The sequence below is a fragment of the Aspergillus brunneoviolaceus genome (genome assembly GCF_003184695.1).
Source record: "Aspergillus brunneoviolaceus CBS 621.78 unplaced genomic scaffold BO95scaffold_1, whole genome shotgun sequence".
NCBI classification, from domain to species: Eukaryota; Fungi; Ascomycota; class Eurotiomycetes; order Eurotiales; family Aspergillaceae; genus Aspergillus; species Aspergillus brunneoviolaceus.
The window spans coordinates 249,745-263,653 of record NW_020290731.1 but is presented as its reverse complement, the minus strand read 5'-3'; the positions used below and the strand labels follow the sequence as shown (position 1 = coordinate 263,653).

The window sequence follows — 13,909 nt, the reverse complement described above, 5'->3', positions numbered from 1 at the left end:
GGGGTCCTTGAAGCTGGGAGTATGTCCTCGTAAGAATTGGATGGAGCTGATATAGCTTGGTTCTGCGAGTTCGACATGGGCGACAATTTTGGCAATGGCATGTCTGGAAGGATGGGTGATGCTGGGTGTGTAGGCTGTTGCTTTCTTCCTCCCTGTGCTTCGGAGTTCTCGGTGCACGCACCGCGTGAGGATATCGTGATGAAGAAGCTGCTTATAATTAGACTAGCGTGTCTCTTGTCTTCCAAGTTGTAGGCATATCCGAGAGCTGGACCTCATTCAAACAAAGTGTATATATGCATTTGAGTCTACAACTCCAGCTTACCCCTTGCCAACACAACACAACTATATCCGTACCCAACAACACACCCCCGGTCCGTCGCCTGGGCTTGAACGACGTAGCGTTTATCAGTCCACATCTTGTGCAGACTTAATCCGCACCAGCATAACCGATCACCCCCGAGATTACACTATGTAGCTTCCTGCTTCTTGACTATGTGCAATGATGGTTCGGTGGCCCCTAAACGGTTCTAATCCAACCGCGCAAATGCGAGAACTCACACCACCTACAGTATACAGTATACATTGTACAGTTACTGTACATGTACATGTACATGTACATACACACACATACATATGTATGCATGTAGTGCAGTGCAGCGCAGCTTATGCATGCATGCATGTAAGTACAGTACAGTAACAGTAAGCATCTATCTTGCATCCTCTTTCTCGATTCTTAGGATTGAGGCTCGACAATTGACTGTCCGTTTTTTGGGGGGCTACGGTGGGTTTGTGCTGTGGGCTTTTACCCCCCCCTTGCTTCTTCCACCATGCATCAAAGAACTTTTTCCTTTCTGGAAGTGCTTTTGCATGCTTGGGAAGGAGAGTCTGGGTTGGGGAATGAGGGGCGGTGTCTTGTACTTCGTACTCTTGATACTCTGGATGCATGCTGTTGGACACGTTCTCTTTCTCTGTTCCTTCTTCTTCTTCTCTTCTGTTGGTCTATTTTTTCGTTGATTGTTGCTTTTGGGGTTGGTGGGGTTCTGGGTCTGAGGTGTTAGATGGTAGATGGTAACCTGTTTCTCAGTCTGAATATCTGTGTGATGCGATGAGGAAGCTGTGATCCTTCTATTCTTCTGAGTCAGGTGGCTCCTGAGTATGAGTTGGACTGCTTGACCCGCTATGTGTGGAGCAGAAAAGTATTGTCATAACCTTGGGGGCTCGGGTCAAGAGTACTGGGTACTGGGCACTGACTGAAGGGTGAATTGCATCAAGGAAGAAAAGAAACCAAGACTAGAGCTGATCAGAGCTCTCGCCTTTTCCGCTTAGACGTGTTGACTTATGTATCGGTTGGATTTCCACTGTGCTGTACTTCCATTCCCTATGTATACTACCATATATTGGGATCCAGATCGCATTCGTAGTCTGTACCACCACCACCACCACTGCTACTAGTAAGTAAGTGTTAGCATCTCAGGGATGCATGTCGATGAGATCCAGCCCGCCACACAGGTGGGTTCGCGTAACGCGACGCAACGCAACGCAACGCAACGCAACGTAAGCATGCAGCGGATGGATTTGCGAAGGGGATCTGCTCGGCGCTGCTCTTAGTATTCATGCAGGTAGCCCTTGGGTCGTGTAACTGGTTCTCTTTTCTCTGGTTCTCTCTCTCTCTCTATGTGTGAGTGTGAGTGTGTGTCTTGATTCTGGGTAATGTGAAAGCGCAGTGCATAAGGCGTGGCTTTGAGTTGGTTACTGCCGTCGGTGATGCTTTCGCCTGCCGTAAACTTGGTTGTGGAGTGTCTTGTTGTCCATTCCATTGTAGGCATCAAATCCGTAGCCCGCGGCGTCGATGCGGGAAGATCTTGCATGTCGGTTCGTATACGTATACGCAAGCGTAGATGATCTACCGTGCAAGCATTCCGTTCTTTTTTGTCGTCTGGTGTTCTTATGTCCTTCCAGGGGTTGCAGTATGAAATGTAGATTAAAATCCCACCCTTGGATGAAATGGTCAAATTCTCAGTGACTACAGAGTGCGCGGGAAGAAGACGAACGACATCGCAGATTATCGACTGTCTCCTCAGGTCCGATTACAAGACGATTTGCAATAACTGGATAAACTATGATCAACCGATCTAACTCTGCCACATTGTTTTTTTCTCCTCCAGTTGATATCCTCATGGCAATTTCTGGTTCTGCTCCCCCGGACACGAATGTGCTGTACAGTGCTGTGCAGATCGAGGCAAGACACTCGTGTGTTCGCCAGTCATGCTGTGCTGGTCACGGTCACTGTGAGGGGGACGGGGAGAGGGGTTATTTGTACGACCTTGATGATCTGGCTGCCTCTTTTCTTTTCGTCTTGTTGTTTATACGGCCTTGCGTTTGCATCAGAGTCAGGACTGAAGGAGGCGATAAGAGCAAATTCCAAGTTTTGCTTGTTTCTTGGGTTGACTTTTTTATTGCATTGTTGATTTCTTCTCGTTTTTTTATTTAATCATACAAGGGAGCAGCTGATTTCTCAACCCTACAGCTTGGATCCCATGTTCACGTGAATGGCCTTGACCTGCGAGTAAGCCTCCAGACCGGACTCGCCCAGTTCGCGACCGATACCACTCTGCTTGACACCACCGAAAGGAACGCGGAAGTCACTGTCGTTGCTGCTGTTGATCCAGACCATGCCGGCCTCGATCTCCGAGGCGACGCGGTGGGCGCGCTCGATGTCCTTGGTGAAGAGGGCGGCGCCCAGTCCGTAGGTGCTGTCGTTGGCGCGGGTGACCGCCTCGTCCTCGGTCGTGAAGCTGGAGATGACGACAAACGGACCGAAGACCTCCTCGCGGTAGATGCGCATGTGGTCCTTAACGTTGGTGAAGATGGTCGGGGCGATGAAGAAGCCCTTGTTGCCGGCGACGTTCTTGTGGGGCTCGCCGCCCGCCACGAGCGTCGCGCCCTCGGACTTGCCGGCTTCGATGTACGACAGGATCCGCTCGTACTGGGCCTGGCTGACCTGGGGGCCCTGGAAGGTGTCGTCCGCGAAGGGGTCGCCGACCTTGCTGGTCGTGGCCACCTCCTGCTTGAACAGGGAGACAAACTGGTCGTAGACGGATTCGTGGACCAGGATGCGCGACGTGGCGGTGCACACCTGGCCCTGGTTGTACATGATACCGGTATGCGCCCACTTGGCCGCCTGCTCGATGTCGGCGTCGCCGAACACGACCAGAGGCGACTTGCCGCCGGTCTCGAGGGTGATGTTCTTCAGCGTGCCGGCGGCAAGCTTCATGATCTCGCGGCCGGTGATGGTCGAGCCCGTGAAGGCGACCTTGTCGACGTCGGGGTGCGTGACCAGCGGGCTACCGGCGACGCGGCCGTAGCCGTTGAGGATGTTGACCACACCGGGCGGGAAGCCCGCTTCCTTGATGAGCTTGGCCAGGTAGAGAATGCTGAGGGGGGTCTGTTCTGCGGCCTTCATCACCACGGTGTTACCGCAGGCGAGGGCTGGGCCCAACTTCCATGCGGCCATGGCCAGCGGGAAGTTCCAAGGGATGATCTGGCCGACCACGCCGATGGGCTGACGGAGAGTATAGGCGAACTTGGCCGGGGTAGTGCTAATGGTCTGGCCATGGATCTTGTCCGCCCAGCCGGCATAGTACCGGAGACAGCTAAGGACCTCACCAAGATCGTCGTTCAAAGAGACGGAGTACGGCTTGCCTGGAAACGGTCAATATCACCGCCGGAGCTTGGATTCTGCTGCTGCTGCTGCTGCTGCTGGAATAAGGGCCACCGACCGTTATCCCATGTCTCGATAGTGGCAAGTGTCTCCCGGTGCTGCTCGATCAGATCCGCCAGCTTCAGCAACAAGTGGCCGCGCTCAGTCGCAGGCAGCAGCTTCCACGACGGATCCTTGAGAGCTTTCCGGGCCGCCTTGACGGCGATATCCACGTCCTCCGCATCAGCAGCATAGACGGAGACAATCTCCTTCTCATCGCTAGACGTTCGATCAGCACAAGCTTCCGTCGTCGCATAAGGGTTCTTGCAGGAGACCTACGAAGGGTTGATGGAGGCGAGCTTCTCGCCCGACTTGGAGGGAACGAATTCATTGTTGATGAACAGACCGATAGGCTGGTCATACTGACGCCCGTTGGGAGCAGTCAATTGCACGCTCACGTTGCTGCTAGCCATGGTGAATGAGGTACTGTGGAGTGAGTGGTGGGGCAAGAGAGGAGATAGATTGCGGCAAGGAGTGGAGAGAGGAGAGCGGAGAGATGCAGCTGGAGAGAAGAGGGGAAGCTGACGACAATCAAGGCGGGGAAGTCGAAGTCGAGAGGCGATGAAGTGAGGGGAGAGGAGGGGGAGGCGTGGCATTGACCGGGGGGAGATGAAAAGAAGGAGTAGAGGACAATCGAAGATGGAGCCTGTGGGATAGAGGGGAGGTTGACTTTATAATAGCCTTGGGAGGAGGAGGAGCATTGAGCTTAGTTGAGTTGGTTAGCAGTGACGGAGGCTAACGCTAACCTTCTTGGAGTCCCCGCAATTGCTTCCTGCGCCCTCTGGGTTCCTGAGGCTTCAACTTCAGGCTCTCCATCCCCGCTTGAGACGATAACAACCGCATCCCAACGAATCAGCGTTGCCATGCTTGAGCCAAGTTGCCCCTCTTCGGATAGACTTACTCTTCCCAGCCATTAACTCAACTACTAACTTATTACTTTAAGAGTACATCAACTGAAAAAGTTGTTTTATGTTTCAGAAATAACAACCACAATCACAATCGGATTGGCAATGTCCCCAAAGACACAATCCCCTCAGAGTCTTGACTCGTACATGCAGTTTGCATTGGGAAGATCCAATCATCGTTATTCGCAGTCCTATCCACATCAACCGCGGATGCGGCGGAACCTCCAGCAGCCATCGTGCATTGTCAATGGGCTGCCTCGATTCACAACCACAGTAACAAGAAATCACTTCTACAAATTACAAATCATAGGGTCTACGAAAAAAAATAGATTGTATTGTAGGAACGCCATTGATTGTACAGAGATCCGGCTTTACCGACGTGATGTTACCCATAACCCGAAACTTCATCCCATAAGCTGCTCTGAAAGGACATCAATAATTTCACCAGTTTACTCGCTTGGTTGCGGCGCTTCTTCGAGCTTTTCAGTAGAGGTACCCTTAGGAGACTCAGTCGACTCAGTCACTTCGGTCGCTTCGTTGGCGTCGTTTGCTTCGGTCGCCTCAGCCGTCTCAGTCACCTCAGCCGTCTCAGTCACCTCAGCCGTCTCAGTCGCCTCAGCTTCCTTGTCTTCGGCCCCCTCTTCTTCGGCAAGCCCCAAGATGAACTCCCATTCCTCGGGTCTCACAGATGACACACTCAGCCGGGACTGCTTCAGCATTTCAAGGTTGGCCAGCGGCTTTCCAGGAGCCATGTTTTCCTTAAGCTGACTCAGAGGCACGAGGTTCTTGAATTTCCGCCGGAACTCCACACGGACCGCTTCCCACTTGGGTTTCTCGCGCTTCGACTTGGCGTCGTAGTAGGGGTGGGCAGGGTCAAAGGCCGATTCTGAAGTTACATCAACGTCAGCCAACCATCTGGTACCTGGGCTAGGGCTTCTCACCATCGACAAAATGTTCTTCCACAATCTCCATGACGCCGGCAACTCCGGGTACTCTGCAATTGGAATGATAGAAGAAGGCCTGGTCACCCTTCTTCATGGCCCGCATGTGTCTCTGCGCTGCTCAGAAAGTAAGTTACTGATACCTGTGCCAAAGCTCTCGCTCACTACTCACCAGACGGGTTCCGTACCCCTGTTGAAGTGTTAGCATTGAGACAGGAAGATTGGTCATCAGCAAGGCAGACTTACCATCCCAGGCCTCTGGCTCCGTGCGGTCGTGAAGATCATCGATAGAAAACTTGACATCAACACCCTTCTCCATACGGCTCTCAGGCTCAGCCTTCATCAACCAGTACGAGGGTCCCGAAGTCGCCTTGACTGGAGTAGGCAACTTGGCCGAGCCAGTAGACTTGGCCGAGACAGCAGACTTGACTTCTGGCGATTCTGTTTTGGTTTGTTTGGGGGTCGACCTGGTGGTGCCATTCCGTGACGGCGTCGGCGTCGGCTTAGGCGAGGACTTCCTAGGCCTACCCCGGCCAAAAGTGCCGTCCGATTTGGGTGTCTTGGGCTTGGAGGGAGTGGAGACTGCTGCAAGTTAGTTGGCGGCTCACTATGGACGGACTAACATTGTGCTTGCCATCGACTCGTCTTTAGGCTGGGCAGTGACACGTCGTAGAAAGCAGGATTGCGCGCAGAAAGCACTGACCAGAGTTGGGGTCTTTGCGAGGCCGGCCGCGACCTCTTTTGGGGCCATCCGAGCGCTTGGGAGTCGAACCCTCGGGGTACTTCCGGGGGCGACCTCTCTTTCGTTTTTCGCCGTCGGCTGGCGTATCTGGCGCAACCTGCACGTAAGAAGATAATGTGTTAGATTTGATGATAGGGAATGGTTTGGAGAAGCAGAGAGCATTTCCATTGGCGGGTGTCACGCACGAATAAAAGGCACGGGCCGCCCCTCATCGCGTTCCTGCTGGCGTTGGAGCTTGAATTGTGCGGTGGGAAGGGATGAATGGATGGAGTACGTACTCTCTTGGCAGCTGGAGCACTCTCTTCGGCGATGGACGCGCTCTCCGACTTCCGCTTACGCTGGGGAGGCATGGTGTGCTGTCCAGAGAACAGAGAGGAAATGTGGGCGAAGAAAGCCAGGACAGTTGATTGAGGAAAGAGAAAGAAAGATCTGTGGAAAGAGAGACCAAAGATGAGCGAGGTCAATTGTATGAAGAGAACTAAACCACCACGATCAACCAAAACACAGATGGCAGAAGGAGGAAGCAAAGACGGGGGAGTGGAGGTGACTTGGGGGAGGGAGGAGGAGGAGGAGGAGGAGGAAGAGCAGGTATAGGACCGAGACAGAGGCGATCGCCGTGACACGGAAACTCAGACGCGTTTAAACACACCTTCGGAAGGGAAAGCCAGCGCCGCGCGGGCGGGCGGGCGTACTATGTATACGGAATACTGTACCTACAGCATTCACCGCCCGCTCCTTATCCCGGACCAAGCAAACAAGCAAACAAACTTCCCTTCTGGCGCGCAACTCCACCGTTCATGAGTATAGTTACTTAGGATAATTTGGTAGAAGTGTTGCAGTGTCTGGCCTAGATACATCACCTGAATCATTCACCATAGACAAATAGACAATGGTCGAAAGCTCCTGGTGGTTCTTGAATGCTCAAGATCGATTCTTTTACTGCATGTAATGTACGACCATGACGATAAGGAGCGCGACATATGCTTCGAGCACAAGTCCAAAGCCTACATTGTACGCAGTTTGATGCAGCCTACTCTGATTCACAACACTTACATACTGACTGTAGGACGACTTTTGCTTGGGTATAACCTCCAATAACAGCTGTAGATCAACAGCATAAACAAAAATTCGGCCACCACAAACCATAGCGTTGCACCTGCTAGCGCGCCGCCAGTGGGATCCGGTACATGGTGGCTCAGTTTTGTCGGGTCTACTTCTTTTTTCCGAACCCCATTCCCAGTCACAGAACACAACTTTCATCGAGAATCATGTATGGAGGAGATATCTAGATATGGGTTGAGGCTGAGTATAGAACACTTATAGAAGGGATGCAATTTCCCGCATACTCACATGCCACAGCACCTCATCGAGGCGGGAACACCTGATTTGGGCTGCCGTCCACAGTGCCAGTGCAGGTGGCATCGGATCCCCGCCGGAGAACTCGTCAACTACCAATCCCAGATAAGACACGACCTGGACACGACCTGAGAATCGATGGGGTCATTGGAGCCAAGACTTAGCAAGATAAGCGTGATGAGTTCACCCCAGGCTACAACTTGCACAAAGTATGGGGTCCATGGCTCCTATATTGTGTCAGCCTGACTGCACTTGACCGGGTTACCAAAGGTCAATCTCAAGTGAGTGAGTACAGCCATGAGCTCTACTACTGCTACATCCGCAACTGATCTATGCGGCGACAGTTTGTTCGGTCCGGTCATTCGACCAGGTTGTCGCGGAGGCTTTGACTTCACTGCTCTATTCGAGGCAGCCATCTTGACTATCGCCCCTGCTGCGTGTTTTCTACTTTTATCACCATTCAGAATCTTTCAGCTTTACAAACAATCTCCCAAAGTTATTTCTTCTAGTTTACGTCTCCCAATCTTAGTATGTGGACCCCCAGATGCTTATCTGAGCAGGTTGACTAACCAAGCCTTGAACCCAGTCTCTCGCTGCTATCTTAGCAGCCATACAAATTCCCCTTCTCGCACTTGTCGCAACCGAGCATGCTCCCCAAAAGCATACGTTCCTTGCGGGTGCCATTCTTGGACTTCTGGCTGCCCTTGTCCTCGTGGCTGTTGTTGATCTGGAGCATGTCCGTTCCATCCGGCCGTCATTCCTAGTTACTGCCTACCTGTTCACAACCCTGTTATTCGATATTGCCCGTGTACGCACCTCATGGCTGTCATCTGACAGCCGCTCATATTCCGCCTGTCTTTCAGCATCCCTCGCCATCAAGCTAGTCTTACTGGTATTTGAGAATATCGATAAGCGGAAATGGCTTATACCAAGCGAGAAAACCAAGTCTGGAGAGAGTGTGAGCGGACCGTTCAGTCGAGGCCTATTCACATGGCTAAACAGGCTCTTGCGAAATGGCTACTCGATCATACTCACAGGCGATGCGCTGCCCACCATCCACGAAAAACTCCAGTCTCGTGATCTGTCCTCCCGATTTGCTGAGTCCTGGGCAAGCTGCAATCAGAGTCGCAAGAATGCTTTGTTCCTGGCTGTTATTAGATGTCTGCGATGGGAGATAGTGGGAATCGCGTTTCCCCGTCTCTGCGTAGTGGGTTTCAGCATTGCACAGCCATTTCTGGTGGGGAATATTGTGACCGTTCTGGAGCGAACCGACTCTCTCGCTCGGGACATGGCCTACGGTCTAATTGGAGCTACCGCGATTGTCTTCGTTGGGGTTGCTGTGAGTCTCTCAAATAGGGCCGGGCATTCGGCGTATCTCGTGAAGCGAATGGTTCGTTAATCCAGCTCACCAGGTGTTCACCGCGAGCTACCAGCATCTAGGGTACCGCGCTACAACTATGCTACGAGGTGGCCTCATGGCTTTGACTTATGAACACATGATGAATCTTCCACTGGGAACCACAGACGAATCCAGTGCCATGTCACTTATGGGGACCGACATCGAGATGCTTGCCGAATACTTCCTCTCTACAGTATGCGAGACATGGGCTAATGTCCTACAGCTGGGCCTGGCCACTTGGCTCCTGCAAACCCAAGTAGGTGTTGTCTGTATCGCTCCTTTCGTCGTGGTAATACGTAAGCCTTTCCATCCGAATCACATGTGTTTCGTCCAGAATATGACTGATCGTTCGCAATAGTCTTCACGGCAGCGTCTTTCGGCATGGGAAATGCTGTCACTGCCAGGCAAAAGACATGGCTGCAGGCTACAGAGAAGCGCGTGAACTTTACCTCCGTTATTCTAGGATCTATCCGGAACGCGAAGTTCCTTGGTTTATCCGAGATTATGGGAACCATGATTGATGCTTTGCGTGAGGAAGAACTCACTATCTCGAAGAGATTCCGCCGGATTCAGACAATCCGTGTATGCATGGGTATGTATCTTCTCAGAGCGCTATAACTAAAACTGACGCAAAATGACCCAGTAAACCTTCCATCGATAGTCGGTCAACTTGCAACATTTGCAGCGTATGGTATAGTAGCTGCAGTAAATGGATCCGGGGGATTCCACGTCTCGCAAGCCATCACATCACTTTCGTTGGTTAACTTACTGGTCAATCCGCTCCAGCAACTTCTGCTGGCGATCCCGGATACATTTGCATCGATCGGATGTTTGCATAGAATACAGGACTTCCTCAGGCAACCGAGTCGCGTTGGTGAGTGTTCTTGACGTTCTCCGTTCAATTCCCAAGGTTAAATCCAAAGCTTATGTGCTTTTCACAGAGAAGAGGAAGTTAGCTCGGCTGCTATCAAGTCCAGCAACTTCGTCCCGAAGTCGATCTGGTATTGAGCTCTCTGCTCTCTCTTCCCCCATCACTGGCTCTCTTTCAAAGCAGGCCACGATGCATATTTCCCTGGAAAATGTCCGTTTTGGATGGAAGTCCTCACCACTGGACAAATCTGGCGTTACCCTGATCCTCGAGCAATCTGACAGAGGAAATCTCGTCACGATTGTCGGTCCCGTCGGTAGTGGGAAGTCCACCTTTTTGAAAGGCCTTGCCGGTGAGACGCCTGTACTGGATGGAAAGCTCGTTATCAGCCATCCGGACATAGCATTCTGCGAGCAGATGCCATGGCTTGCCAATGCATCAATTCGGGATAACATTGTGGGCGACAGCGGATCATCGTCGTTTGACGAAAGATGGTATCACACAATCTTGAAAGCATGTGCGCTCAACCTGGATATTGAGAGAATGCCAGCAGAAGACCGGACGCTTGTAGGCAGCAAGGGGGCGAAACTGAGCGGAGGGCAAAGGCAAAGAATTGTTCGTTATTAAACTGCCTGATAAGGACTCGGACATAAGCCCATTACTAACATCGACAGGCCATCGCACGAGCTCTCTATTCTCGCAAACGCATCGCTTGTTTCGATGACGTTTTCAGTGGTCTTGACAATGTGACTTCCCAGCAGGTGTTCACTAATGTCTTTGGTCCGGACGGTCTGCTACGTCAGCTGGGCTGTACCGTTTTCCTGGCTACCCACAACAGTAAGATTCTTCGTCGAATGACGCCCTTAAAATTTCCAAATGTGGAGTGTCTGCTGATTTGAATACAGCTCAGCACCTACCGCAATCCGATTTTATCATTGTGCTGGGCAATGATGGTGAAGTTCTTGAGCAGGGCACTTATTCCCAGCTTCGAAGTCACATGGGAGGTTACATTAACAAGCTTGATCTGAGCACAGGGCAGCTAAGTGACCTAGGAGCGGCTTATACTGTTCAATCACAGTCTGAACTCACGACGACCACTGCAGACACTGGAAACGCCTCGGATTCCTTTGATGGCGATCGACAGACAACCGACACTTCTGTGTACAAGTACTACTTCTCTAGTCTGGGTTGGCTGAGAGTAGCCACCTTTGTGTTTTTGTTGACTGTCAATTCAGCCGTTGGCGGATTCCTCTGTGAGTCCTCCCCTCTCTTTCTTACGATATTCTAGCTGTCATAAAACGCTCACGTCTGAGTAGACATTTGGGTGGAACGTTGGTCGAGTAGCAACGACAGTGCCTCAGGCTCGCGTTCAGGATACTGGCTGGGAATATATGCGGCATTGGCCGCGGTCGAAGCAGGCTCCCTTGCGCTTGCTATATTGTGTGTTCAACCCTCCTTCGTCTCTATATTGTGTGCTGACAGTAGATGCAACTGTTCAGCTGGACATGGGTCATTATTGTCCCAGCTGCTTCGAAACACCTTCATTCCACTGTGCTCCGCGCTTGCATGAGGTGAGTTATGATTTCATACATTGGGCGAGACTACTGTGACTGAGAACTAACCCCTTCAAGTGCTCCCTTATCTTACTTATCAAATGTCGAAACTGGAGCTCTTGTAACTCGCTTCAGCCAAGACATGCGTCTGGTAGACATGATTCTGCCCCGTGGGTTCATCTCTTTAGGATTCCGTAAGTATACAATTCATGAACAAGATGAAGCGACTTTTATATTGACATTTTTGAACTCAGAGCTCTTCAGTGCCCTCGCTCAAGGCGCCATTACCATCGCTTCCTTGCCTTATATCGCTGCGGCTCTGCCATTCCTCATCGCGCTGCTGGGCCTGCTTCAACGATTCTATCTTCGCACTTCTCGCCAACTGAGATTGTTAGAGTGAGTCTCAGCTGTTCCGTCTTCATTTTCCTTCCTGAAGCATTGGCTTCCTGGATGCCTTGATTCCGTCGTGCTGAGTCACTCTAGAATCGAGCTCAAGAGCCCCTTATACACTCACTTCCTCGAGTCTCTTTCTGGAGTGACCACCATCCGCGCCTTCTCATGGACGCCCGTGGCCGTGTCTAGGATGCTTGCTATGCTTGACACCGCCCAAAAACCTTATTATCTTCTCCTGTGCATACAACGCTGGCTCTCACTGGTGCTGAATCTTATAGTAGCTGCTCTAACAGTCATCATGGTCGGAATAGCCGTCGGCGTTCGTGATCATGTCAATCCAGGTCTGCTAGGTATTGCTCTCGTGTTGATGGTCGAGCTAGGCCGAGTTCTATCGGAAGTGATCCAGAATTGGACGCTGCTCGAAACATCGCTGGGTGCGATTGCTCGGATCAAGTCGTTTTCCGAAGACACCCCCACTGAAGAAGACCCGACTCTTGAGGCCCATGAGCCACCTGTGGGTTGGCCCAGCTGTGGTCAAATTGTGTTTGCTGATACGAGCATTGCGTATGACACCTCCGAGTCAGCAGCCGCTGTGCTGAGCGACATCCGCCTTCAATTCCGTGGTGGGGAGAAGATTGGGCTATGTGGTAGGACTGGAAGGTCAGTTGCAGTGTTTCCGAGCATCATCTCGAATTCATTCAGACGTTAGCTGACCGCGAATCACTACACTCCAGCGGCAAAAGCAGCCTTGCACTTTCTCTACTTCGCCTCAACGAGGTTGTGTCTGGCCAAATTCTGATTGACGGACAAGACATCTCCCTCATCTCCCGATCTTCGATACGCCATCGCATCAGCAGTCTCAGCCAAGAGCCCTTCCTATTTCCAGGGACCATCCGGCAGAATGCGGACCCGTTGAACGCTGCTACGGACGCGGACATTGTTGATGCTTTGCGCTCTGTTGGAGTGTGGAATGCACTGGCGGCGCATCACAAAAGCTACAGCCATGACGAAGAGGTTCTTGGAGTCAAACTAGACGACAGCATCTTGTCAGAAGGCCAGAAGCAGCTGTTCTGTCTGGCACGAGCTCTGTTAAGGAAGAGCAAGATTCTGATCCTCGATGAACCGACGAGCAGGTATATTCCTTGTTGACTCATCTCTGTCGTTCGGCTTTCTCAAACGCTGACCCACATCTTGCATGCAGTTTGGACAAGGAGGCAGATGCTCGAGTGCAGAAGCTCATCCGCGAGTTGTTTCAAGATTGCACGGTGATCATGGTCGCTCATCGGATTCATACTCTACTCGACTTTGACCAGGTCGTGGTGTTGGACAGCGGACGGGTTGTCGAAGTGGGACATCCACGCGGACTAGCCCGCAGACCTGATGGGGCTTTCGCTAAACTGTTAGCTTTTGAGGTCTGAAGTCGACTGCTTCGATGGGTTGACGACCTCCGAGCAAGTGACTAGGCAGGTAGATTTGCGCGTCTTCAGATTAAGGGACTATGTATAAAGATTATCGGAGAGATTCTAAGAACTTTCACGTGTAATTCCATCATGAATAGGTAGGTCCCAGTGCCAACTGCTGCATACTATATCAAGTAAAGAGAGAGTGCGTTGCCCGGCCAGTGTCCAGACTCCACGGATAACCAGTCCCATGGTTCTTGTTGATAAGCCCCTCCTTGCCTGAGCGGGACTAGCGCCAAAGTCAGCCATCAGCCATCAGCTCCCCCAAGAATGAGCTCATCCCCCACCAATGACTGTGTTCTGCCCCAGAAGCGGTGGCAGATTGCGTGATCGAAGGGGGTTCCAGTGAGGTCGGTTCCCTCCAGTTCCAACATGGAGGGGCAGTCACCACTCTAGCACTGAGGGGGAAACGAGAGAGTGTCCGAATTCGGGGATGTTGTCCACGGCACCCGCAACTATTTAGCCTCTCTTTCATCCTTCTTCCCCCCTCTGTTCCCCTCGTACCTACCTTCTCACCACTCCCATCCGCATC

At 51.8% G+C, this 13,909-nt stretch overlaps 3 protein-coding genes across 3 annotated transcripts; 1 reads left to right on the top strand and 2 right to left on the bottom strand.

The window, feature by feature from the left end:
- Window positions 1-2,521: 2,521 nt before the first annotated feature.
- On the bottom strand, window positions 2,522-4,173 carry BO95DRAFT_350417 (aldehyde dehydrogenase family protein; the record flags this gene model as incomplete). The annotated part of the gene is made up of 3 exons (XM_025582037.1): window positions 2,522-3,702; window positions 3,780-3,979; window positions 4,040-4,173. The coding sequence occupies 3 exons, from the start codon at window positions 4,171-4,173 to the stop codon at window positions 2,522-2,524; spliced, it is 1,515 nt and encodes a 504-aa protein (XP_025447934.1).
- An 821-nt stretch (window positions 4,174-4,994) lies between these two features.
- On the bottom strand, window positions 4,995-6,981 carry BO95DRAFT_437577 (DUF55-domain-containing protein). The gene is made up of 6 exons (XM_025585304.1): window positions 6,627-6,981; window positions 6,310-6,445; window positions 5,853-6,188; window positions 5,779-5,796; window positions 5,607-5,723; window positions 4,995-5,551 (listed from the first exon to the last, which is right to left on the bottom strand). The coding sequence occupies exons 1-6, from the start codon at window positions 6,696-6,698 to the stop codon at window positions 5,115-5,117; spliced, it is 1,116 nt and encodes a 371-aa protein (XP_025447933.1). The 5' UTR covers window positions 6,699-6,981; the 3' UTR covers window positions 4,995-5,114.
- A 1,020-nt stretch (window positions 6,982-8,001) lies between these two features.
- BO95DRAFT_487011 (multidrug resistance-associated protein) lies at window positions 8,002-13,388 on the top strand (the record flags this gene model as incomplete). Its single annotated transcript, XM_025590475.1, has 15 exons — window positions 8,002-8,232; window positions 8,291-9,043; window positions 9,117-9,399; window positions 9,462-9,695; window positions 9,747-9,977; window positions 10,045-10,586; window positions 10,646-10,808; window positions 10,877-11,224; window positions 11,288-11,411; window positions 11,471-11,542; window positions 11,603-11,718; window positions 11,779-11,920; window positions 12,008-12,577; window positions 12,652-13,050; window positions 13,119-13,388. The coding sequence occupies 15 exons, from the start codon at window positions 8,002-8,004 to the stop codon at window positions 13,333-13,335; spliced, it is 4,425 nt and encodes a 1,474-aa protein (XP_025447932.1). The 3' UTR covers window positions 13,336-13,388.
- Between the last annotated feature and the right edge of the window lie 521 nt (window positions 13,389-13,909).

Coding starts and splice junctions, on each gene's coding strand:
- BO95DRAFT_437577 (XM_025585304.1), bottom strand. CDS start 6,698: ATGCCTCCCCAGCGTAAGCGGAAGTCGGAGAGCGCGTCCATCGCCGAA. Junction 6,446..6,626: donor GTGCTCCAGCTGCCAAGAGA/GTACGTACTCCA, acceptor TCTTACGTGCAG/GTTGCGCCAGATACGCCAGC. Junction 6,189..6,309: donor TCGCAAAGACCCCAACTCTG/GTCAGTGCTTTC, acceptor AACTTGCAGCAG/TCTCCACTCCCTCCAAGCCC.